Source organism: Globicephala melas, chromosome 11, assembly GCF_963455315.2.
Source record: "Globicephala melas chromosome 11, mGloMel1.2, whole genome shotgun sequence".
Classification (NCBI taxonomy): domain Eukaryota; kingdom Metazoa; phylum Chordata; class Mammalia; order Artiodactyla; family Delphinidae; genus Globicephala; species Globicephala melas.
The window spans coordinates 64,614,913-64,635,925 of NC_083324.2; the positions used below are offsets into that span (position 1 = coordinate 64,614,913).

General features: G+C 49.0%; 1 protein-coding gene across 8 annotated transcripts in view; it reads left to right on the forward strand.

Moving 5' to 3' along the window:
- Positions 1-20,430, forward strand: part of ZNF76 (zinc finger protein 76) — a 31,519-nt gene extending 11,089 nt beyond the window's left edge. For 2 of the 8 annotated variants that reach the window (XM_030870998.2, XM_060307333.1), the window contains exons 2-14: positions 7,364-7,532; positions 10,894-10,974; positions 11,090-11,167; positions 12,398-12,597; positions 14,650-14,766; positions 15,106-15,181; positions 15,775-15,900; positions 16,012-16,191; positions 16,987-17,220; positions 17,315-17,478; positions 18,190-18,354; positions 18,896-19,009; positions 19,561-20,430. In XM_030870998.2, the coding sequence (XP_030726858.2) occupies positions 7,460-7,532; positions 10,894-10,974; positions 11,090-11,167; positions 12,398-12,597; positions 14,650-14,766; positions 15,106-15,181; positions 15,775-15,900; positions 16,012-16,191; positions 16,987-17,220; positions 17,315-17,478; positions 18,190-18,354; positions 18,896-19,009; positions 19,561-19,665 (1,713 nt within the window). In that variant the 5' untranslated portion in view covers positions 7,364-7,459 and the 3' untranslated portion in view covers positions 19,666-20,430. Of the gene's footprint in view, positions 1-7,363; positions 7,533-10,893; positions 10,975-11,089; positions 11,168-12,333; positions 12,598-14,649; positions 14,767-15,105; positions 15,182-15,774; positions 15,901-16,011; positions 16,192-16,986; positions 17,221-17,314; positions 17,479-18,189; positions 18,368-18,895; positions 19,010-19,560 lie in introns of those variants that run through there. The other 6 variants (XR_009565692.1, XM_060307334.1, XM_070046688.1 and 3 more) reach the window with 6 other exon arrangements.
- The last annotated feature ends 583 nt before the right edge of the window (positions 20,431-21,013 follow it).

A 21,013-nucleotide genomic window follows, 5' to 3' on the forward strand; every position in this document is an offset into this window, starting at 1 on the left:
TCTGTTGGATGTGAATACTGTTACTTTGATTTTTGGTAATTTGATAAGTATAATATCATCATGATTATTCTTTCTTGTTCTTTAATTACTAATTAAACTTTTTTTAATATTAGTGTTTTTTGCTTATGTGAATTCATATTGTAGCCTTATTTGTCCAGTGGGAATTTGATAATGGTTTTGGAGGTTTGTAAGTGTCTGCATGTGGTTTTCTTTTCTACCTAGTTTTTTCTTCTATTGTGGTAAAATACACAGAACATAAAATTTGCCATCTTAACCATTTTTAAGTGTACAGTTCAGTTACATGTGTTTTTTTTTAAATTTACATTGGAGTATAGTTGATTTACAATATTGTATTAGTTTCTGCTGTACAGCAAAGTGAATCAGTTGTACATATACATATATCCACTCCTTTTTAGATTCTTTTCCCATATAGGTCATTACAGAGTATTGAGTAGAGTTCCCTGTATTATACAGTAGGTCCTTATTAGTTATCTATCAGTTATATGTGTTTTTAATATCACGTGTTATGTTTTATTTCTTTAGTATTTTCCCCTAATGTCGAGGTTTGTTTTTTTGGGGTTTTTTTTGCGGTACATGGGCCTCTCACTGCCGTGGCCTCTCCCGCTGCGGAGCACAGGCTCCGGACGCGCAGGCTCAGCGACCATGGCTCACGGGCCCAGCCGCTCCGCGGCATGTGGGATCCTCCCGGGCTGGGGCACGAACCCGAGCGTCCCCTGCACATCGGCAGGCGGACTCTCAACCACTGCGCCACCAGGGAGGACCCCGTCGAGGGTTTTTTTAAGCCAACTCTTCTTTTTGACTTGATTTTCTTATGCTTCAAAAGTCCAGAACTCCCTGCTTATCCTGGTTGAGATCTGGATGTTGTTCCATTTTGATGAACTGGTAACATAAATGGAACCTTTTTGTCCCAGGGTGATGTTTTAAATAACATGATGTATCTAAATAACTGTGATGATCCAGTTCCTCCTGATGCTGATGGAATGTTTCATTTTCAAATAGCCCTTCTCAAGCCAGCAGTGATCCCAGGCTGAATTCCAGAAACAATTGAGATGTAACCTCACCATATCTGTATTAATTTGCTTGTTGATGTAAAGTGATATCCTTAGGGTAACCCTGCCAAATTGCCTTTATTCTGCACTTTTCTTTTCATGGACTAAAGGTGGGTTTGAAACTCCCCCATGATTGCTCTGTTGAATGTTTACAAACTAAGGTGTTAAAATTCACTTAAACATTTGGCCGAAAATTAGATTTTTAAGTTATCCGTTTTAGTTTAAATGAATGCCATTCTGCAGTAAAGGAGTATGCATTTTCATTGCCCTTTTGGAATTGAAAATAATCCACTTTGCCTAAATACTCCCTTTTCTGTGACTAATTCAAGCCTATAAAATTGTAGTAGCCAAATAAGAACCATACTAAAAAGTACTTTGGGCTTTTAACATCTTTGTGCCTTTTGGAAAGAGGTGTTTAGCTGATGTTTTAAATATGTTTCTGTTATTAATTTCCTGTGTTCTCTTTAGTGTTTGGAAACCCACAGAACCAAGCCTGTTTCACTAGGCTTTTTGTGTGTGCATTGAAGTCTTCTTCTATAATCACAAATACTGAGTCATTTTACTACAGCTCTTCCAAATCCCGTTCTAATTTGTTTGCCACTTGACTCCCTCAGCCTTCATCCCTCCCAACCTAATGTCGCTTTGTCCTCTCTGAGAAGTTTTCTATATTTCCAAATGAAGAATTATCTGAGTGAAAATTGTCATTTTTTTTTTTTCAAAGTTGAGCATTCTTCTCTCTCCAAGCAAATGTTCTGTTTTTCTCTTTTTTGGCTTCTCAATACAGTTGCCCTCTGGGCTGGCTGAGGCAGAGTACATAAAGCCTTGCTCCAACGACCAGGGAGTTCAGGTTAGCAGAAAATGATAGACTAGTGAACAGGTGCCTGTAGTCAAGGCGAAGCCCAGCCTGGGTGTGGATCAGATTCGATCTAAACCATGACAAAGTGGAGAAGCACAAATACGTGGCTACTCTTTCATTTCCCATCTGTCATTTCTCTTACTTTTCTGCTTTGGGGAGGCAATTTAAGCACATCTTTTTTCATAGAGAGACCTAAAGATTCTATGTGTCTAGAAGTTTTTCTAAATGTTATCTCACTGGTAATTTAAATTTATGTTTACAATAGGAAACACATTTATATATTATGAAGCCATAAGGTTGTTTCCTGCATCAGAGCAAACAGTAGGTTAAGTTCATTTAAAAATGCAACAAACAGGAATTGGACTTGCTGCTAATTCTGGGAGTGTCCGACTCCCTTTTCATCCCTACCTTTTGTCATGCTCTTATTCCCCACTCCCCCCTTTCCGCCAGACTGGCTCTCCCCTATACCCAGCTCAGGTCATTAGGGATCTGGTATAACTTACACCCTCCAAGGAGAAAACATAGCAGTTGCCCCTGCTCCCCCGCTCCCCCTCCTCTTTCTCAGAGGGCCACGGGAGTTATGAATCTGAAATGTCAAGTACAGGCGGGAACTGCTCAGACCCAGCCATCCTGAGGCAGTCACAAGCCTCTCTTTGGCTCTGCCAGTGTCACTGTTGTTGGTTTAGTACTGGCACAGGAGGATTCATCATTTAACAAAAGAAAGGGAGAAAAATGGCAATTAGACACTTGTACATGCCTGGCAGCCGGGAAGCACCTTCTCCTCACCTGCCGTCAGGCTCTGTTGGAAAGCAGCTTCAGAGGTCAGGGAAAGGTAGGAGAGCAAGAGTAGACTGTTTTAAAGGTGTATATTATGAGGCTTAAGGAGGAAAACTGTATTTAGCCTGGACATGAGAACATGTAAAAGAGTGGAGATTTGTTTTCTTTGAGTCTAAAAACTGTTATTTTGGGAAATGTGGCTACCAGCTCTTCCCTCTTTCCATGTGGCCAGGTCTAGAAGAACTGGTTTTAAGTTGCAGTGGGTGAGATGAAAGCTAAACAACCAGTATTCAAGCGTTTTGAGAGGTGATGTTGTGTCACGGTGGATTAGCAAAAGGAAGAAATGCACCAGATATTGAGAGGTATGGACTCTGCGGCCAGCCAGTCTGGCTTTGATCCTGGCTTCAGCACTAACTAGTTCTGGGACCTTGGACAAATTACTCCACCTCTAAGCCTCAGTCACCTCATCTGTAAAATGGGGATAGTGTACCTACTTCCTCATAGCATTATTTTTAAGATTAAAAGAGTTAATATAGGTAAAGTGCTTTGAACAGCAGCTGACACATATTAAGGACTATATATTTGATAAGTGTTATTAGCACGAACAATGGAAAGAATTTTAGGGTCATTTGGACCAACACTTTATTTTGCAGATTAAGAGGCAGTCACAGAAGATAGAATCGAGGTTAGAAGACTTTCTGCAGACTTCTGGTCCCGAGCTGTTGCCAGTACTCTTGGCTGTTTTAGAAATACCCATTACTTCAAAAGCATATCCCTTTTGGTTCCTCTTCCATCCTCTTCCTCAGAGCCAGAATTTCTCGAGTACTTCCTGTGTGCCATCACTGTGCTAAATGCTGACATATGTGACCTCATTTCATCCTTACAGCAACGTTTGAAGAAGGCGCCACGATTATCCTCATTTTTTAGAAGTAGCATCTAAGTTTCAGAGAGGTTCAGTTAGTTTCCAAGGGTACACAGCATCAAAGAGGTAAAGTCTGGATTAGAACCAAGGCTGACACCAGAGCCTGTGTTTTTAACCATGGCACAGATTTTCCTCAGAAAGTCTCAATAGAATACAGATGAGCTAAATCAAACCAACCATTGCTTCAGCAGTCACAGGGCCCAGCCATAAAGATCTGAGGCCATTTTGTAATCCCTTTTCAACCTACAGTCTGCTTTGTTTTCTGACCTAGGTCTCTCAGGTGTATTCTTATTTCTGACACAATGCTGTTTATATGAAAACAGGTTACCAAAAGAACTTCTCTCCCTGATCAAGAGAATGAAAGTTGAAGGTCCTGGAGCAGATGAAAAGAGGCCAGGACCAGAGCTTTCATGAAATAGGGACCATGTGGGGGTTATCAGGACTCTGGGCAACATTGGGGTCACTGCCAGGATCCTAGTAGACCAAAGAAGAGGAGTCAGATGTGGGAATTCCTAGGCCAGTGGTTCTTTACCTCCTTTAATCCCTGTAAGATTCAGATGACAGTCATGGACTCTCTTCAGAAAAATGTACAAGCTCACACACCATAAAAGTTTTACCAGGTGGCTTCAGGGTTCATAAACTCCAGCTAAAAACCTCTGTATTAGGCAGCAGAGTAGATTACTTAAGAGCCCACTCTGGTGCCAGATGGCCTGGATTCAAATCCTCTTCTTCCATTTATTAGCTGTGCAACCTTGAACAAGTTAATGGCTTGGGCTTCAACTCCCTCAACTGTAAAATAAGGATAATAATAGTATTTAATTAAAGGACCATTTGGGGGATTAAACGAGTTACTATATGTAAATGCCTAGTACATGGTTAGCTCTCCAGCAGTATTCACTATTAGTGGTAGTAGTATTGCTATCCCCAGAGCTTAGCCCATTCAGTAAATGTTTATGGACAGAATGAATGAATAAAGATGCCAAGTCTAGGGTAGAGTATCCCAACCATTGTGTCACAACTGGGCCATAGTTTTGTCAAAATACTGATCCAATCAGCCCTTTGGGCTGCCAAAGCCCTAGCTGCTTGCTCCTGGCTTCAAGCAGCAGCATCCAAAGTGTGACATACAAATATCCTTCTCTCTGGGTGCCCTGATGTGAAGACAGTTTGGGCAGCACTGATTGAGATCAGCTGGCAGGTAGTGAGAACCAAGCAGGAAGTCCAGACTCCAGGTCCAGGAGAATTCTATGGATGGGTGGCAAAGAGAATCTTAACCCCTGAGCCTAGAGCAGAGGCTCTAGTACGCTCTGTACTACGGCAGACGCAGAGCAAGTGCTGCCAGTAGGACACTCCAGCACTTCCCTCCTGGCACGAGGACCTCGTAAGTCACTGAACAAGGAATTGTGGAGAGCCCACAGTGAACCAGGAGCCAGGCTGGAGCCCAAAGTCTTGTATAGGCAACATGTGTTAAAGAGGTAGTGGTAAGTACTGAAGTAGGTGACTCCAGGATTGTGAGTGCCAGGAAGAGGTAGTAGCCAGGGCTGCAGGGACTTATAAGGTGACCAGCCTTGCCTGCAAGGAGAATGAATTCTTAGGGTGATAGGAAGCCACTGAAGAGTTTTAATCAAGGAAGTGGTAGATTTAGATCTGTACATAGACGTTCTGACACAGTATTACAAAATGAATAGGAAACAGGTAACGATTTATTGAGGACATATGTTAGGAGGCTCTTACATTAGTCAAGAGGTGCAAGGTGATACTCATCTGAAATTAGGTACCTAGACTTGTCTATCTTTTAATTTTTTAAATTAAGGTATAATTGACATACAACATTACATTCGTTTCAGGTGTATAACATGATTCGCTATCTGTGTATATTGTGAAATGATCACCACAGTAAGTCTAATTAACATCCGTTCTCTTAGCAACTTCCAAATGTGCATTACAGTATTATTAACTGTAGTCGTCATGCCGTACATTACATCCCCCAGGACTTATTTTATAACTGGAAGTTTGTACCTTTTCACTCCCTTTACTCATTTTACCTACCCCTGCCTCTGGCAATTACCAATCTGTTCTCTGTATCTATGAATCCATTAGTTTTCTTTTTTAAGACTCCACATGTAAGTGAGATCATAGTGTTTGTTTTTTCTCTGCCTGACTTATTTCACTTAGCATAATGTCCTTCCTCAGGGTACATCCATGTTATCGAAATGGCAAGATTCCATTCTTATTTGTGGCTGAATAATATTCCATTGTGTGTGTGTGTGAGTGAGTGTGACAACTTCCTTAGCCATTCACCTGTCAGTGGACACTTAGGTTGTTTCCATGTCTTGGCTATTGTAAATAATGCTGCAATGAACATGGAGGTGCATATATCTTTTCAAGTTAAGGTTTTTGTTTTCTTTGGACAAATACCCAGAAATGGAATTCATGGATCAAATTTTTAATTTTTTGAGGATCCTCCATACTGTTTTCCATAGTGGCTACATCAATTTACATTCCCACCAGTAGCACACAAGGGTTCCCTTTTCTCCACATCCTTGCCAACACTTGTTTTTTTCTTGTCTTTTTGGTAATAGACATTCTGACAGGTGTGAGGTGATATCTCATTGTAGTTTTGATTTGCATTTCACTGGTGATGAGGGATGTTGAACATCTTTTCATGTACCTTTTGGCCATTTATATGTCTTCTTCAGAAAGATGTCTTTTCAGATCATCTGCCTATTTTTCAGTTGGATGGTTTGGCTTTTTGCTATTGAGTTATATGAGTTCTTTGTATATTTTGCATATTAACCCCTTATCAGATACATGATTTGCAAATATTTTCTCCCATTTAATAGGTTGCCTTTTCATTTTGTTGATTGTTTCCTTTGCTGTGCAGAAGCTTTTTAGTTTTTTAGTCCCATTTGTTTATTTTTGCCTTTGTTTCCTTTGCTTTGGTGACAAATCCGAAAAAAATCATTCCAGGACTGATGTCACGGAGCTTACCACCCATGTTTTCTTCTAGGAGTTTTATGGTGTCAGGTCTTACATTCAATTCTTTAATCCATTTTGAGTTAATTTTTGTGTATGTTGTAAGATGGTGGTGTACCTAGACTTCTGAGGAAAAAGGAGGAATCAAGAATGGCCCTACTGGGAATTCCCTGGTGGTCCAGTGGTTAGGACTCAGTGCTTTCAGTCTGAGGGCCCAGGTTCAATCCCTGGTCCAGGAACTAAGATCCCTCAAGCCATGTGGCCAAAAAAAAAGAATGACCCCCACTGATTCTGGGTGGCTGGACAGTTCTGGACAGTGGAACAGTTCTTGGGGTAGGGAACATTGTGTGTTCTGTTGGGGACTTGTGCTGTTTTTGATGCCTGTGTGATATTTACAAGGCTGGTGAATGGATAGATCTGAGCACAGGAGAGATGTCAGAATGGTCACAGAGAACCAGCAGCAGTGGGGTTGGCCGCCTGCCTTCAGTGGGGCTCCCTTCTAAGGGGAGCGAGTTTAAAAGTGGGTTTTGATTAATGAAATCTTACTTTACAATCAATTTGGCTGGCATGCTTCTCTTGCATGCTCAACCTTTAGAATTCTTAAGTGTGTATATTTTGAACTCTCTTAATAAAAACCAACATAGTCCTCTACTTTGAAAAATTCACCTCTTTTTCTTCTTGGCTGGCCTCCTTCACAGTCACTGTGTGTCCTTGCGGCAGGAGGAAGCCGTGCAGCTCATAATATGACACTGTCCGTTTTCTCAGATTTGTGACGCCAAAGGAAATCTCTGACCTCAGCTGTGGCTCTCAGTGCTGGGAAGAAGACAACTTCATGTCTGAGTGTACGAGCAGGAGTTTGCCATGGAGAGCTTGGGGCTGCAGACGGTGACCCTCAGTGACGGGACGACGGCCTACGTCCAGCAAGCTATCAAAGGTATTTCCGGGGACCTCAGAATCCCACCCTGTCCCTGTCCCAGAGTCTCACGACCATCCTGCCTTCCGGCCTGCTTGCCACAACCTGCTCTGCATGAGAATCTCTCAAGGTGATTGATGGAAAGGGAACTCCTTAAAATGAAATGCCACGTAGGCAGGCTAGAAAATCAGACTAGCCTAGCTATAGGAGCCAAGACCTCTGAAAGGCAGTTTCCTGACATGTGGTGAGTGGTTCATAAATATTTCTGGAATGGATGAACACAGTGCTGGTTGTGACTTCCTGCTTTTCCAGTTTCTCAGTGCTTTCTAGAAGCAGTTCATTTTAATTTAAGCAAGTTTAAGCAGTCAAACTATCTTCTGAGCATCTACCATGTACAAGATACTCTTCTAGGTTCAGAGGGGCACCCAGGCATAGATCTCATGCCTTAGACCCCACTAGGGTGACCAGAAATAAAAATACAGGGCACACAGTTAAATTTTTTTATTTTATTTTATTTTATTTATTTATTTTTATTTTTGGCTGTGTTGGGTCTTCGTTGCTGTGCGCGGGCTTTCTCTGGTTGTGGTGAGCGGGGGCTACTCTCCACTGCAGTGCACGGGCTTCTCATTGCAGTGGCTTCTCTTGTTGTGGAGCACGGGCTCTAGAGCGCAGGCTAAGTAGTTGTGGCGCACGGGCTTAGTTGCTCCGTGGCATGTGGGATCTTCCCGGACTAGGGCTCAAACCCATGTTCCCTGCATTGGCAGGCAGATTCTTAACCACTGTGCCACCAGGGAAGTCCTAGTTAAATTTTAATTACAGATAAACAACGAATAATTTTGTAGTATAAGTATGTTCCACATACTGCATGAGGAAGACATGTATAAACATGGGATTAAATATTAAAAACAGTAACATAATAACACCAAGTACTAAAAAAAACTTCATTGTTTATCTGAAATTCAGATTTACCTGAAATTCGGATTCTCAAGGAGGGCGTGGAGTCAGAACAGAGCGTTGTTGAAGGGCAGGGCCTTCTGGCCAGGGACGCTCACCATCCTGACAGCCTCTTTCTTTCTCGCCAGCATTCTCAGGCTTGCCAGATGGCATGCGTGTCTTTCTTGGACAGCACTGGCCAAACACCGCCTCATTCCTACTCTTTATTTTGTCATTTCTGGACTCTGTAAGCACCGCCATCCACATGACTGCACTGTCATTGTAACATTGCCCTCCTTCATTTCAACACATTGTCGAAATGTATTTCAGGTCCCAAGCTTACAGATAAATTGTTTGTTGATTTCATTTTAAATCATCTGCTTCCTGACGACGACAAAGAGGCCCCTTAAACTCATCAATAAGCTCGTTCCATATGATGATGTATGGGTCTGGCTGGCTTCATTTTTGTGGTAATGGAACTTCTCTAGAATACTTGTGAAGCCTGCAACCCTCTGTTTGCAGACTTCCCATCACAGGTCTTGCCCCTTTGCAGCAGTCTCAGTGGGATGGAAGAACTTAGGAACTATAGTTGGGGCTGTGTTTACTCTGTGGACCCAGGTAATTCCCATGCCTCAGTCTTCTGTTATGAATTAATGGTTGACTGAATGAATACAAAACAAGTGGCAACACTTGGCCTGAGAAAGCCACACTCTTTTCTTACATCTTGTCTTCTTATGTCTGGATCTCTTTGCCTCCCCCACCTCTCCGTTTATATCTTCCTCTTGTCACTCTTCCTGGCTCTGTTCTCTGCCTCCTCCATGGTGCTGTAGTGTGTGCTTACACGAGTGCACACACACACACACACACACACACATACAACAGATTTCACACTGCTGAGAGCAGAGTTGGCCCTCAGGAACCAGAACCTCACTGTCCTGAAAGGCAGCTCTCTTGCTGGTGAGCTCCTCTGATGCTCTTGACCAGGACACTTTCATCTCTGTCAGCAGGCAGCTCTGCCTGGGCCCAGCTTAGCCAGCCGGAAGCCCTAAAATTTTATGACAGTTACCTATAATTAGGGTAAGCGTGAAACCTGTTGTTCAAAGCCGACACTTTGGAGAGTGGAAGAGCGTGCTGTGAATAAAGGTGCTGGCACCGTTCCAGGCAAACCGGAACGTACAGTCACCTCTGTAGTGGGGAATGAGGGCCCTGACGGTCAGCTCTTCTCCCCCCTGCCTCTCCCCATTGTCATCTCTGCTTGTTAAAGGAAATTCTAGATTGAAATTTTTTCCCAAATAACTCTTCTCAACATCTTGTTTCCCGCCTTGAAGCAGAACCCACTCCGCTAGCAGAAGCTCTGATGACACTTTCAGAACCCCATGTACTGGTGCCCTTGCCAGGACAGCTAAAGTGTTAAAAGGCAGGGTAGCTTACTGCTTGCTGGGCGGGAGGGAAGAGGGGGAGTCACTCTCCCCTCATCTCAACTGCCTTTCACTCCTGCTTCTTATCTTTGTCTCCACCTTACCTGCCTCTGGCTGGGTTGTAGAGCTGTTAGTTATTGACCCAAGAAAACTCAGTTTGGGGACAAGTTTGGGAATTCTTCTGAGTGGGAGACATCAGCAGAGGTGAGCCAGAAGTAGCTGTCTGGTCCTTCTCCCACATCATAGGAGCTCAAATTCCTAAACCTGAAACTTGTAAAGAAAGGAACAAAGAAAGCATTTGTCATTAAGTCTTCAGTCTCCCTTTCCTTCTTCCCTTTCTCACTTCCTTTACCCCTTCTCCCTCTCAAACTCACTGGACATAAGGAGAGGCCTATCTAATTCTAATTCTAAACCTAAGAGCCTTTGCTCTTAGAAGAGGAAACTGAGGCACAGGGAGGTTAAATAAGGTGTCCAAGATCACACAGCTAGTAAGAGATAGAGCTGAAATTCAAACCCAGGAGGCCTGACTGGTTCCAGAGTCCACTGCTTTTAACCTCTAAGCTATATTGCCTTATCAGAGGGTCTAGGTCTTGGCATACTGCCACAGTGGGAGACAAGGGAATGTATTTTGATTTAGTTAGTTTGAGTCAGATCTGAACTTTGACGCACTGGGGCCTTCCCACATTTCAGGGCATCCTTTGTTTGCCATTTAGCTCAATCTCAGCAGCTTACTGCCAGGTTGGAAGTCCCTACTTTGCCAGGTGTGGGTAGAATAATAAAGGAAGTTGCTCCTCCTGTGAGTGACAGGAAGGGAATCTGCCAGGAGCTATAGGGTTCCTCATGGCAGGATGTCTCTACCCCCGGTACCTCTGAGGCACAGGCCTGGGAGGGAGGGAATGAGGTAACATGGAGAATGTCACCTGTGCTTAGACACACGGTCTGTGCCTCCAACAGGCCTCTGCTAAAACAGGCATGTGTCCCTCAGCCCTCTTCTGGGCTTGGCCCGCTTCTCTCCATTTCCACCTCCACAGGAGAGAAGCTTCTTGAAGGGCAAGTGATCCAGCTCGAGGACGGGACCACTGCATACATTCACCAAGTGACAGTGCAGAAAGGTGAGGGCATCCTGAGACACCCCTGCCTCATGAGGCAGGCCAGGCAGCCCCCACTGAAGGACCCACCTCTGTGACACGGAGCTCCAGAGAAAGGCAGGCATTGCTCTCGTTACAGAACCTCTTTCCTTTGAGGATGGACAGCCCGTGCAGCTGGAAGATGGCAGCATGGCCTACATACACCGTACACCCAAAGGTGGGGTCACAGTTATCACGACTGGCAAGAAGGAAGGGAAGCAGAACTGGCAGAGGTTGGGGGTTGGAGCTGTGCACCCTGGGAGCTGGGGCAGAGACATGGAGCTGTGGTCTCCAAGCTCACCTGCATCAGCAGGCTCGCCTGCCTTCCCTGGCGTGGACCACAGGAACAGCTGTTTCTGCCCCCGGGAGGCTGAGCACGGGGGTCTGCAGCCTGGGCCTTGATGGCGGCTTTGGCTCCAGCACAGCCACAAATTCTTAGGGCTTTAAATAGGACCCAATGACGTCATCGAAGACCAGGACTAAAAACTTAACTATCATTTTTTTAAGAATTAAGCGTTTAAGGTATTGAAGAATAATTGATTATTCCTTCTACAAGTAGTTTCTTGAGCAATTATTGCGTGCCAGGCATGGTACTAGGTGTGGAGTATATAAGAGAGAACAGAGTTGGACATAGCCCTTACTCTCCTAGAATCTAGTGGGGGAAATAGGCCTGAAATGAACCATCATGATGAACTGATCATTGCAAACGGGGTTCAGGCTCAGGGAGGGCTTCTCTGGGGAAGTGACACTTGAGCTGAGAGCTGGAGGGTGAAGTGGGCTTAGCTGGGGAAGAGCAGTGGTAGGGAGGGTTCAGTACCCCAGACAAAAGGAACAGCATGTATGGTCCAGAAACGGGGGTGGGCGGGGAGAAAGAACGGCACGTCCAAGGAACTACTAGGAGCTCAAGTCCTGGGGGTGAGGGCAGAGTGGGTGAGATGAAGCTGAATAGAGAGGCCGGGAGCCAGAGCACTGGAGCTTCAGGATAAGGGTTTTGGTCTTTATCCTGAGACAGATGCAACATGGTTGAACTGTTTAGAGCCTCAGGTAACGTGATCGCATTTGTGTCCTGCAGAGATCCCTCTGGATGCTCTGCTGCCTGGAGGGAATGAGGGGGTGAGGGGCCACCAGTTAGGAGGTTCTTGTGGTCATCTAGGCCAAGATGATGGTCCCCTTGGGTCCTCACGGAGCTTGTGGGTTCCCAGTCGGTACTCCATAGGAGACCTCATCCTTAGGAGAGGCTGCCCCAGAAGGAAGGCCAGCCAGAGTGAATCGCCAAAGTGAGGGACCAGGAGAAACCCGAGGTTAAAACCCTCCTTGGTGTATGTACCTCTCGTTACCTTAAAGCCCAGGTCCCAGCCGCGTCTTTTGCCCTTGTGCAGCATCTGGGCTAACCGCATGTTCCCTGCAGAGGGCTATGACCCCAGTGCCCTGGAAGCCGTCCAGCTGGAAGACGGCTCCACTGCCTACATTCACCACCCCGTGGCTGTGCCATCCGACAGCACCATCCTGGCCGTGCAGACAGAGGTGGGCTTGGAGGACCTGGCCACAGAGGATGATGAGGGCTTCAGTGCGGACACAGTGGTGGCCCTGGAGCAGTACGCCAGCAAGGTGAGCTCTTTTGGCCCTGCCAAACCTGCCACCTTTCTAGAGGACAAGGGCAGTCCTGTGCCTGGACATGGCCGGGACTACTTCCTTTGCCCCTCCACACTGGCTCCCCCGACTTATCTCTCACACGTCATCGTCTCGGATAAGCATCACAGCCTGGCCAGGGCCGCCGACAGCTGTGTATGCTCAACGCTTGTTTACGCTGTCTGTGCAGAGGGAAGGCAGCTGTAGGAAACAGCGATATCCGTACGGTGGGAATTTAGGCCCAGCTTCACTTTGGCTGTACTGTCTGAGAAAGCTCTTGCCTTGCCAGTGAATTTTATTAGTTTTCCAGTCCACGGAGGTCAGATGTTCTTGTATTTATTTCTTCTCTGCGACTTATTAAGTCATTTGGGAAAATAACCTCAGTAGGCAGTGACAAGAGCAGATGTAACAGAGCAGCTGGGATTCTTGGAACACAAGGCTTGCACAGTAGCTCAGCTGCAAAGAAAAAGGATCTTGGCTTTCCAAACATCAGTCAGTCTAAGCTCTCTCTGCTGGGGCCGTGGTCCTGCCCGTAGGGGGAACCGGTACAGAGATCTGTGAGCTTTCCAAACCAGGGTGTTCCCTCTCCCCATGAACAGCAGCGCCTCAGGGCAGATGTGGCAGGGCTTCCTGGAACACCCGTTTTACCCAAAGATTGGGGGGAGTTATTTTTATAATAAAACTAATGTGGCTGTATCATAAAAGAGAAAAGGAAATCCTCGTGTCTTTTCAAATTGAAGCACAAAACTTTGCAGTAGGCCCCTCTGGGCTATGCCCACTCCCACTCCAGTTCCTTCAGGTGTATTTTAGAAGCCTAATTTGAGGCTTACGGACGTTGGAAAGACAACTGAGCTTTAAATTGTGAGCCCTGAGATCTGTGCTGGCTCTGCCTCTACCTAGTCTGACCTTGGGTAAGTCACTCCCCTCCTAGGCCTCAGCTTGTTCCTGTCTCATACGATGAGAGGGGGCCAGATGATCTCAGAGGTCGCCTCCAGCCCTGAAGTTCCTTGATTCCCTTCATTACCTCAAGAGCCAGTGGGACGTGGGAATGAAATCCGAACGCCTGAGCGGGTTAGCCTGCCGAGCAGGCCTGGCCACCTGTGACCCTCTCCTGCCACCCACCAGCTGCTTAAGTATCCATGGAACTTTGTCAGCTGCTTGACCCCTTGACCTGGAGCTGACTAGACAGACCTTGCCATGGATTTGGTCTCCCTCTTTTGTGTCCTGCTCACCACGACTTCCAGAGTTCTGTTTCAGGAGCTCCTTGGAAGGCCATAGTGTCCCAGAAACAAAGACTGAGGGACAGTCCCAGCAGGACTCTGCCCAGGAAAGCAGAAGAACAGTAAGGGCTCCACGAAGCCAGAGGCTGGTGTGAAAAGGGTGTTCGCAGGAGAAAGGGAAGGGAACGACTTGTTAGATAGCCGGGTGCCGTGGTTGGAGCTGAGGCTTCTGGTGGGACTTTCGGGCCCTGCCCTGGGCGCTTGTGCAGTTTGTTGATTGTGACCACCTCACTTCCGGTGAACGCAGGTGAGCTCATCCCCACAGCAGGCCACTTGTTAATGCCCCTTCCAAACACAGGTTTCCCCCAGGGAGGGAGGGATCTCCTCCCATCAGAGGATAAACATGTCCAGAGTTGCGCCTCCTAGGTTGGTGGTCAAAAGAAGGGGCAGCTGGCATGTGGAGTCACCACCCAGCTCAAGTGTGGCTGTTCAGACCGCTCCTCCCCTACCTTACCTAGCCGTCTAAGAGATGCCCTTTCTCCCAAAGCTGTCACAGCCCCTATGACATTTAGTCATTCCTCTATCCATCAGAGCTGGGTGGTGACTCCACGTGCCAGCCCCATTTCTTCTGCAGCATGCCCCGGTGTCTGTTCCATCTATCTGGATCTGTCACCCAGGTTGCACTTCTCCCCTTTGGTAGGTTTAACCCTATTTATTGGGTCTTAAGGGGCCAGCTGGGTCCTGTGTCCTACCTCTTCCCTTCTTTCATTGAGGAGAATACATATAGGGACCCCAAGATTTTTTTCCTCAGGTTCTGCATGACAGCCAGGCTCCCCATAATGGCAAAGGACAGCAGGTTGGGGACAGAGCATTCCGCTGCGGCTACAAGGGCTGTGGGCGTCTCTATACCACCGCTCATCACTTAAAGGTAAGGTTGCTGCAGAGAGCTTTTAGCCTTGCCATCTTCCCAGCAGGCTGTAATTCTGCCTTCCCGCTTTGACTGGAACTGGTCCCTGACCTCAAGTTGCTCATTGCCTCCTGGAAGGAAGAGATGAGTGTACAGAAAAGTCAGCACAGAGGGCTTTGACACACATGAAGAATGCAGGAGGGAAGAGAATCAGGGAAGGGTCTCTGGAGGGGGCATCTCAGCTGAAGAGGAAGGAAAATAAAGGAGGTGGCCAATGCTGATACTCCGGGCCCTAACGAGAACTAAACTGCCCATTCATACCCTTGTCCCTTTGAATTACATGATTGCTTGTCCTCACAGGTACATGAGAGAGCTCATACAGGTGACCGTCCATACAGGTGTGATTTCCCCAGCTGTGGAAAGGCCTTTGCCACAGGTAACCTACCTGGATGGGGACCAAGGTGGACTGCTTCCAGTTGAGGGGAGAGGGTTCTAGATTAGCTCTGGCAACTCCCTCAAGGAAGCCAAGCACCAGGCTGCCTTTCTGGAGAAACTGCTGTCGGAGTGCTCTGATGCAGGGCGCCGTCTCTGGAGGAAACCCTGTTACAGAGGCAAGAGGCAGCAGGAGCTGGGGGTTGGCAGAGAGACCTGCCTCTGCGTCAGCCCTGATACCCACCAGCTGGGGGTGCCGGGTGGTCGGTTGAATCCCTCTAGGCTTCATTTTCCCTCTGAATTGAGGCCCTTTAGCCATAGGTTCTCTAGGTTCCCTCTTACACTGGTTCTGGAACGGCACCAGCTTCCCCTGGAGAGGGAAGGAGAGCAGAGTGGGCTTCTCCGGCCCCTCTTACCTGCCCAGCCAGGAGTGGGATAGAGGCAGACACAGGCTTCTTGTGCCAGAGGAGGTCCGGAGCCTCGCCGAGCAGACCTAAAGATGGAGAGCCTCTGAATTAGGAAGAAGAGTTGGTGGAGGATGAGGCCCCACCCAATGCTCTTCTCACCCCTCCTTCCCTCCCTCCCACACGCGGACAGGATATGGGCTGAAGAGCCACGTGCGCACCCACACTGGTGAGAAGCCATACAAGTGCCCAGAGGAGCTGTGCAGCAAGGCCTTCAAGACCTCCGGAGACCTGCAGAAGCACGTCCGGACCCACACCGGTAGGCTGGGCCCTGCCCGCCCTGCCCCGTTCAGACCCGGCTCTGAGCCCAGGGCTCGCCCTGCTCCGTGAGACCCCTTCAGAGCCACCCTCACACAGCCCATCTCCACAGGTGAACGCCCCTTCCGGTGCCCCTTTGAGGGCTGTGGCCGCTCCTTCACCACATCTAACATCCGCAAGGTACATGTGCGCACCCACACGGGCGAGCGGCCCTACACCTGCCCCGAGCCCCACTGTGGCCGTGGCTTCACCAGTGCCACCAACTACAAGAATCACGTGCGCATCCACACAGGTGGGCCAGCTGGCATGCAAGGACCACCCCTGAGGCCCCAGCCCCCTCTACCATAGGCTTCTGACCTAAACATGTTCTCGACGCGCAGCCCAGAACGCCATTCCAGGCTGGTCCGTGGGCAGGGCACGGGGTTTCGGTGGTTTCGGCCATATCCCCAGAACCACTCTTTCACTTGCAGTGAGCGGTTCCTCCTTCAGCAGTTAGGTCCAATCTGATGGGCATTGCTGGCCCTCTCAGCTCCCTGCTGCCTCTCTATACCCACCCGAAATTCTCCCCCTCCAGCTGAGCTCCCAGAAAAAGCCCAGGGTCAGGCGTGATGGGGAAAAAGCAGAGGGAAATGTCATCTTCAGCTCCTCACCTCATCCACTGTCCATGTGACTCCTGTGTATCCTCACCCTCCCCAGTGTTACGTCCCTGTCCAGCCTTCTGTGTCATCTCCCAGACGCATGTGTCCCCTCACTCTCCCATCGTACCTGACATATCAGTCACCCCTCTCTATCTCCTGCCTCTTCTGTTCACAAGCCCCCAGCGCCCCCCACCAGCCCCTTCACTAGCCTCGGCCTTGCCCCTGCCATTTTCTCTCCACCTCGTCTCTGGGCTCCGTGGTCCCACACTCACGTCCCCTCTGCCTTCCACTGGCCACCTTCCCCAACTCTGTCCATTCAGAGTCCCAGATCTCAGTCCCTCTTCCTCCCTCTGGCTCTCCCTTCACCAACCCTGTCCCCCGCTCCTATCCCCTTAGTTTCCCCTTTGCCAGCCCCAGGTCCCACCCCCCTCACAGCCCAGTGTCCCCAGGGGAGAAGCCATACGTTTGCACGGTGCCAGGCTGCGGGAAGCGCTTCACCGAGTACTCAAGCCTGTATAAGCACCATGTGGTGCACACACACTGCAAGCCCTACACCTGCAGCACCTGCGGCAAGACCTACCGGCAGACCTCTACCCTGGCCATGCACAAGCGCAGCGCCCACGGCGAGCTGGAGGCCACGGAGGAGAGCGAGCAGGCCCTTTATGAGCAACAGCAGCTCGAGGGTGAGGGGCGTGGGCAGGAGGTGAGAGTGGGGACAAGCCGGGCCTCCCCGTGACCACCTGGTGGCAGGTGTCAGCCTGGGCTCTCCTCTCCCAGCCGCCTCTGCAGCCGAGGAGAACCCGCTACCCAAACGACCCCGCATTGCTTACCTGTCGGAGGTGAAAGAAGAGGGTGATGACATCCCTGCCCAAGTGGCTATGGTGACCGAGGAAGATGGGGCCCCCCAGGTGGCTCTGATCACTCAGGATGGTGCCCAGCAGGTACAGACACTGGGGGTAGAGGTAGGGTGGGCCACTCTGGCTGGTACCCTCTCCCACTGTCTCTGGGGAGCTCCAAGTTCTAACAGCCCTACGTCCACCCAGTTTCTGTTTTTTAGCCTTATGGATCTCAGAGCTGAGGCCGAGGGTACCAAGTCTTGTAACACAGCACCCCCCTCTTCCTCATGCTTCCAGCTCAGTCTCTGTGACTTCTGGAGCACAGTTAGTAGTTTCCCTCTTTACTTGGAGGATGACAGGTCCCGTTCATCTGAGTGAGACACTTGGATGTCCTTCTCAAGAGAGACATGTCGGTACACGGGCCAGAGCATGGTGTGGGATCTGGAAACTTGGCATTTCTAGCCAGCAGTATAACCTGACGTTTGTCAGCACCCTCACTGTCAAGTGCACTTATGACTTTCAGGGTTGATAGGAGGATGAAATTAGGTGGAGACCCTGAATTGCATGGAACAGAGCCCTGAGGCAAAGTGGTGATAAATAGGTGTGGTCAGCAGAATTCTTCCAGTGTAGCCTCTCTTTGCATCCTAGGGCCTGTTTTACTTGCTTGTCCTGACTCCCTCCACCCTGTGACAAGAAGCTAATCTTCTAGCTTACCAATAAGTGAACCTGCTCTGGGAGAGCAGATTCATCTGCCTAGGGGCTTTCAGACAGCCCTCCCCTCCACTCCCAGCTCATCTTCTTCCTTGCTGTTGGCAGGTCAGCCTGTCACCAGAAGACCTGCAGGCACTGGGGAGTGCCATCAGTATGGTGACCCAGCACGGCAGTACCACCCTCACCATCCCTAGTCATGATGATGACCTTGCCACATCTGGCACACACACAGTCACCATGGTCAGCGCCGATGGCACCCAGACGCAGCCCGTATGGCCAGGCGGTTTGCTTGGGGTTTCTTGTTCTCTTGTCCTTCCTTTCTGTGGGATGAGCCCTAAAGTGCAGGCTTAATTAGTCAAGCCTTCATACGAGGACCAAGATTCCCACACATAAAGGGTCTTCCCTACATCTTCTCTGGGTCATCAGCAACTCTTGTTGAAAAGCATTGCACTGGGAGTCAAGAGACAGTTTCTAAATCTGTCTACCCCTAATTTGCTCTGCTGCCATAGGCAAGGTACTTTTCCGTGAACCTTAGTCCATCTTCAAATGAGGGGATTAGATTATCTCTGGGAGCTTTTACAGTCTGTCCTTCTGTGATTCAAAATTCCTAAATTAAGTTGGCTGTAAATTAAAGTAAAATACAACCCCACTTAGCTCTGAGCCCCAAGCTAATTAATTAATCTGACCCGTAATGGTTTTATTCATTTCCTTCTGGGTTGTTCCCAGCCACCTTGCTTGGAGGGATTTTTTGGATTGGGGATTGGGAGAGTAATGTAGGTGTGTTGGAAAACCTCATTCTTCTATATTTCAGGTCACAATCATTACCTCTGGGACTGTGGTGGCTGAGGACTCCAGTGTAGCATCTCTTCATCATCAACAGGTGGCGCTGTTAGCCACAGCCAATGGAACTCACATTGCGGTGCAGGTGAGTTGAGGTCTGGTAGGATACTGTGGCCACAGAAAGGAACTAGAAGGGAAGGGGAACTAGAGGGAGGTCTTGAAGAGGACAGCATTTGGCTCAAAAAGAGCCCATTTCAGAGGACAAATCCCTTTCTGCCTGCATCCACACACCTGTCTCAGGCTCTTTCTTGACTGAGTCAGGGTAGGGAGCCCCTTCTGACCTTCAGGATAACTTCGATGGCAGTCTCCCTGGTGGTCTAAACCCTTCATGTCTTCGTGTCCCTGTTTCTTCATCTGGAAAATAAGGAGGCTGAAGTAGATGATGACTCCAATCAGTCATTCCCCTTCTGTGAGCAGACTGCCCTGTCTGACCCTGGACCATTCCACGGCTCCTCACCATGCCTAGCCTAATAGGACTCTATGAGTGAACTTCCTGTTCCTTGGGGCCCTACTAAGTTCTCAGGTGTTTGGCACTGGGTGGGTGGAGATTCAAAAAAGTAGGCCTCATACACTACCACTGGAATCTAGGAAGGAGGGTCTCACTCTCTCCTTCCTTCTCCTCCCCCTTCTCCACAGCTGGAGGAGCAGCAGACCTTAGAGGAGGCCATCAGCGTAGCCACTGCTGCCATGCAGCAAGGGACTGTGACCCTGGAGACCACAGATTCGGAGAGCGGCTGCTGAGCCCAAGAGGGCTGGGTCCCACACCATGTTGGAAGAGGTGCCATGCCGTACAGGCATCCTTGCCTCCAAGGGCCCAGACTGTGGCTGACACGTGGAAGGTGGCCACACAGGTCTCTAGGGCAAGAAGGCAGCAGGAAAATGGCCTGAAGGGCACAGGGATCCTGCCCAAGAGAAGGGCCAAGCAGCTGGAATCGGGGGAGTGTGTCATCCTCAGGAGCTAAGGAGGACAAGCTTGATCAGCAGGCTGCCCTGGGGTGTCCTCCCCCCAAAATCAGCTGAGCACCCTCTCCTCTCTCTAGAAAACACCCTTCCCGCCCTTGGTCCACTCCCCTTCTCAGGTGGCAACTGGGGCTGCTCTTGGGACTGGTCCTCTGCTCCAACTGGTCACTGCCCACTAGGGGAGAAGGCAGACAGCCCTTCAGCCCAGTAGGGGCAGCTTGGGTCCAGCACTGCCCCTCCCAGCAATAACCACCTCCCCGGAGGCCAGCCGAGATGTCTGGCCACTTGGCAGCAGGGACTTTCTGCCACCGCAGTCAGAATTGCTCAGGGGCTTGTGGCTGGAGAAAAGGTGCCCAGCCCCACCCCTACCCCCAGCTGCTCCCCAACCTCTCTGTGGCAGAGAGGCAGGGAGCAGCCTTGTACATACTGGGGATTGGGTGTAATTGGTTTTATTTTTTTTAATTCCATTTTGATAATTCTTTTTCCTGCTCTGGATGGTGGTGGCAAACGGGTGAATGAGTATTTAATAAAAGTTTCAAGTTTCCACCTGGGTCCCTCCCTCCTCCTCCCTTCTTTCAGCTTCGGTCCCTGGTGGCAGGGCTGGTCAAATCAGGCTCTTGGCCCTGTATCCCGGGCACAAACCTCACTCAGCCTCTGTGCCCGGCTGGTAGGCCTGCCCTCCCAGAGGCACAGGGGGAAGGAAGCCCTGGTATGAGAGAAGCCCTGAGGAGCTGCCGGTGGCTTCCTGCCCACAGCTGAGCAAGTAGGCTCCCGGTAGCCAAGCAAGACCAGTGTGAGCACTGCTTCCAGGCTCCGGTTGGGTCTCAGGCCTCAAGATGGGTGGGCTGGAGGAACTCTGTTTTCTCTACCTTACCTTGTGTTATGTCATCAGAACCCCACCACACACAGCACACAGTCCACTGCTCCAAGCGGGCAAAGCCCCATGGGGGGGGTGCCTTTGCCAAGGTACCCAGGGTCTCTGATGCCTCTGCTGCCTGGTGCTCAAGTCCTAGCTTTGGTACCCAGCTCCGGGGGTACCCACCTAGGTGTCTGGGGCCATGGAATTCCAAAGCCACAGTCAGACCCCACTGAAAAGTACATGGTAGGACCAGCCCAGCCCTGGTGGGAA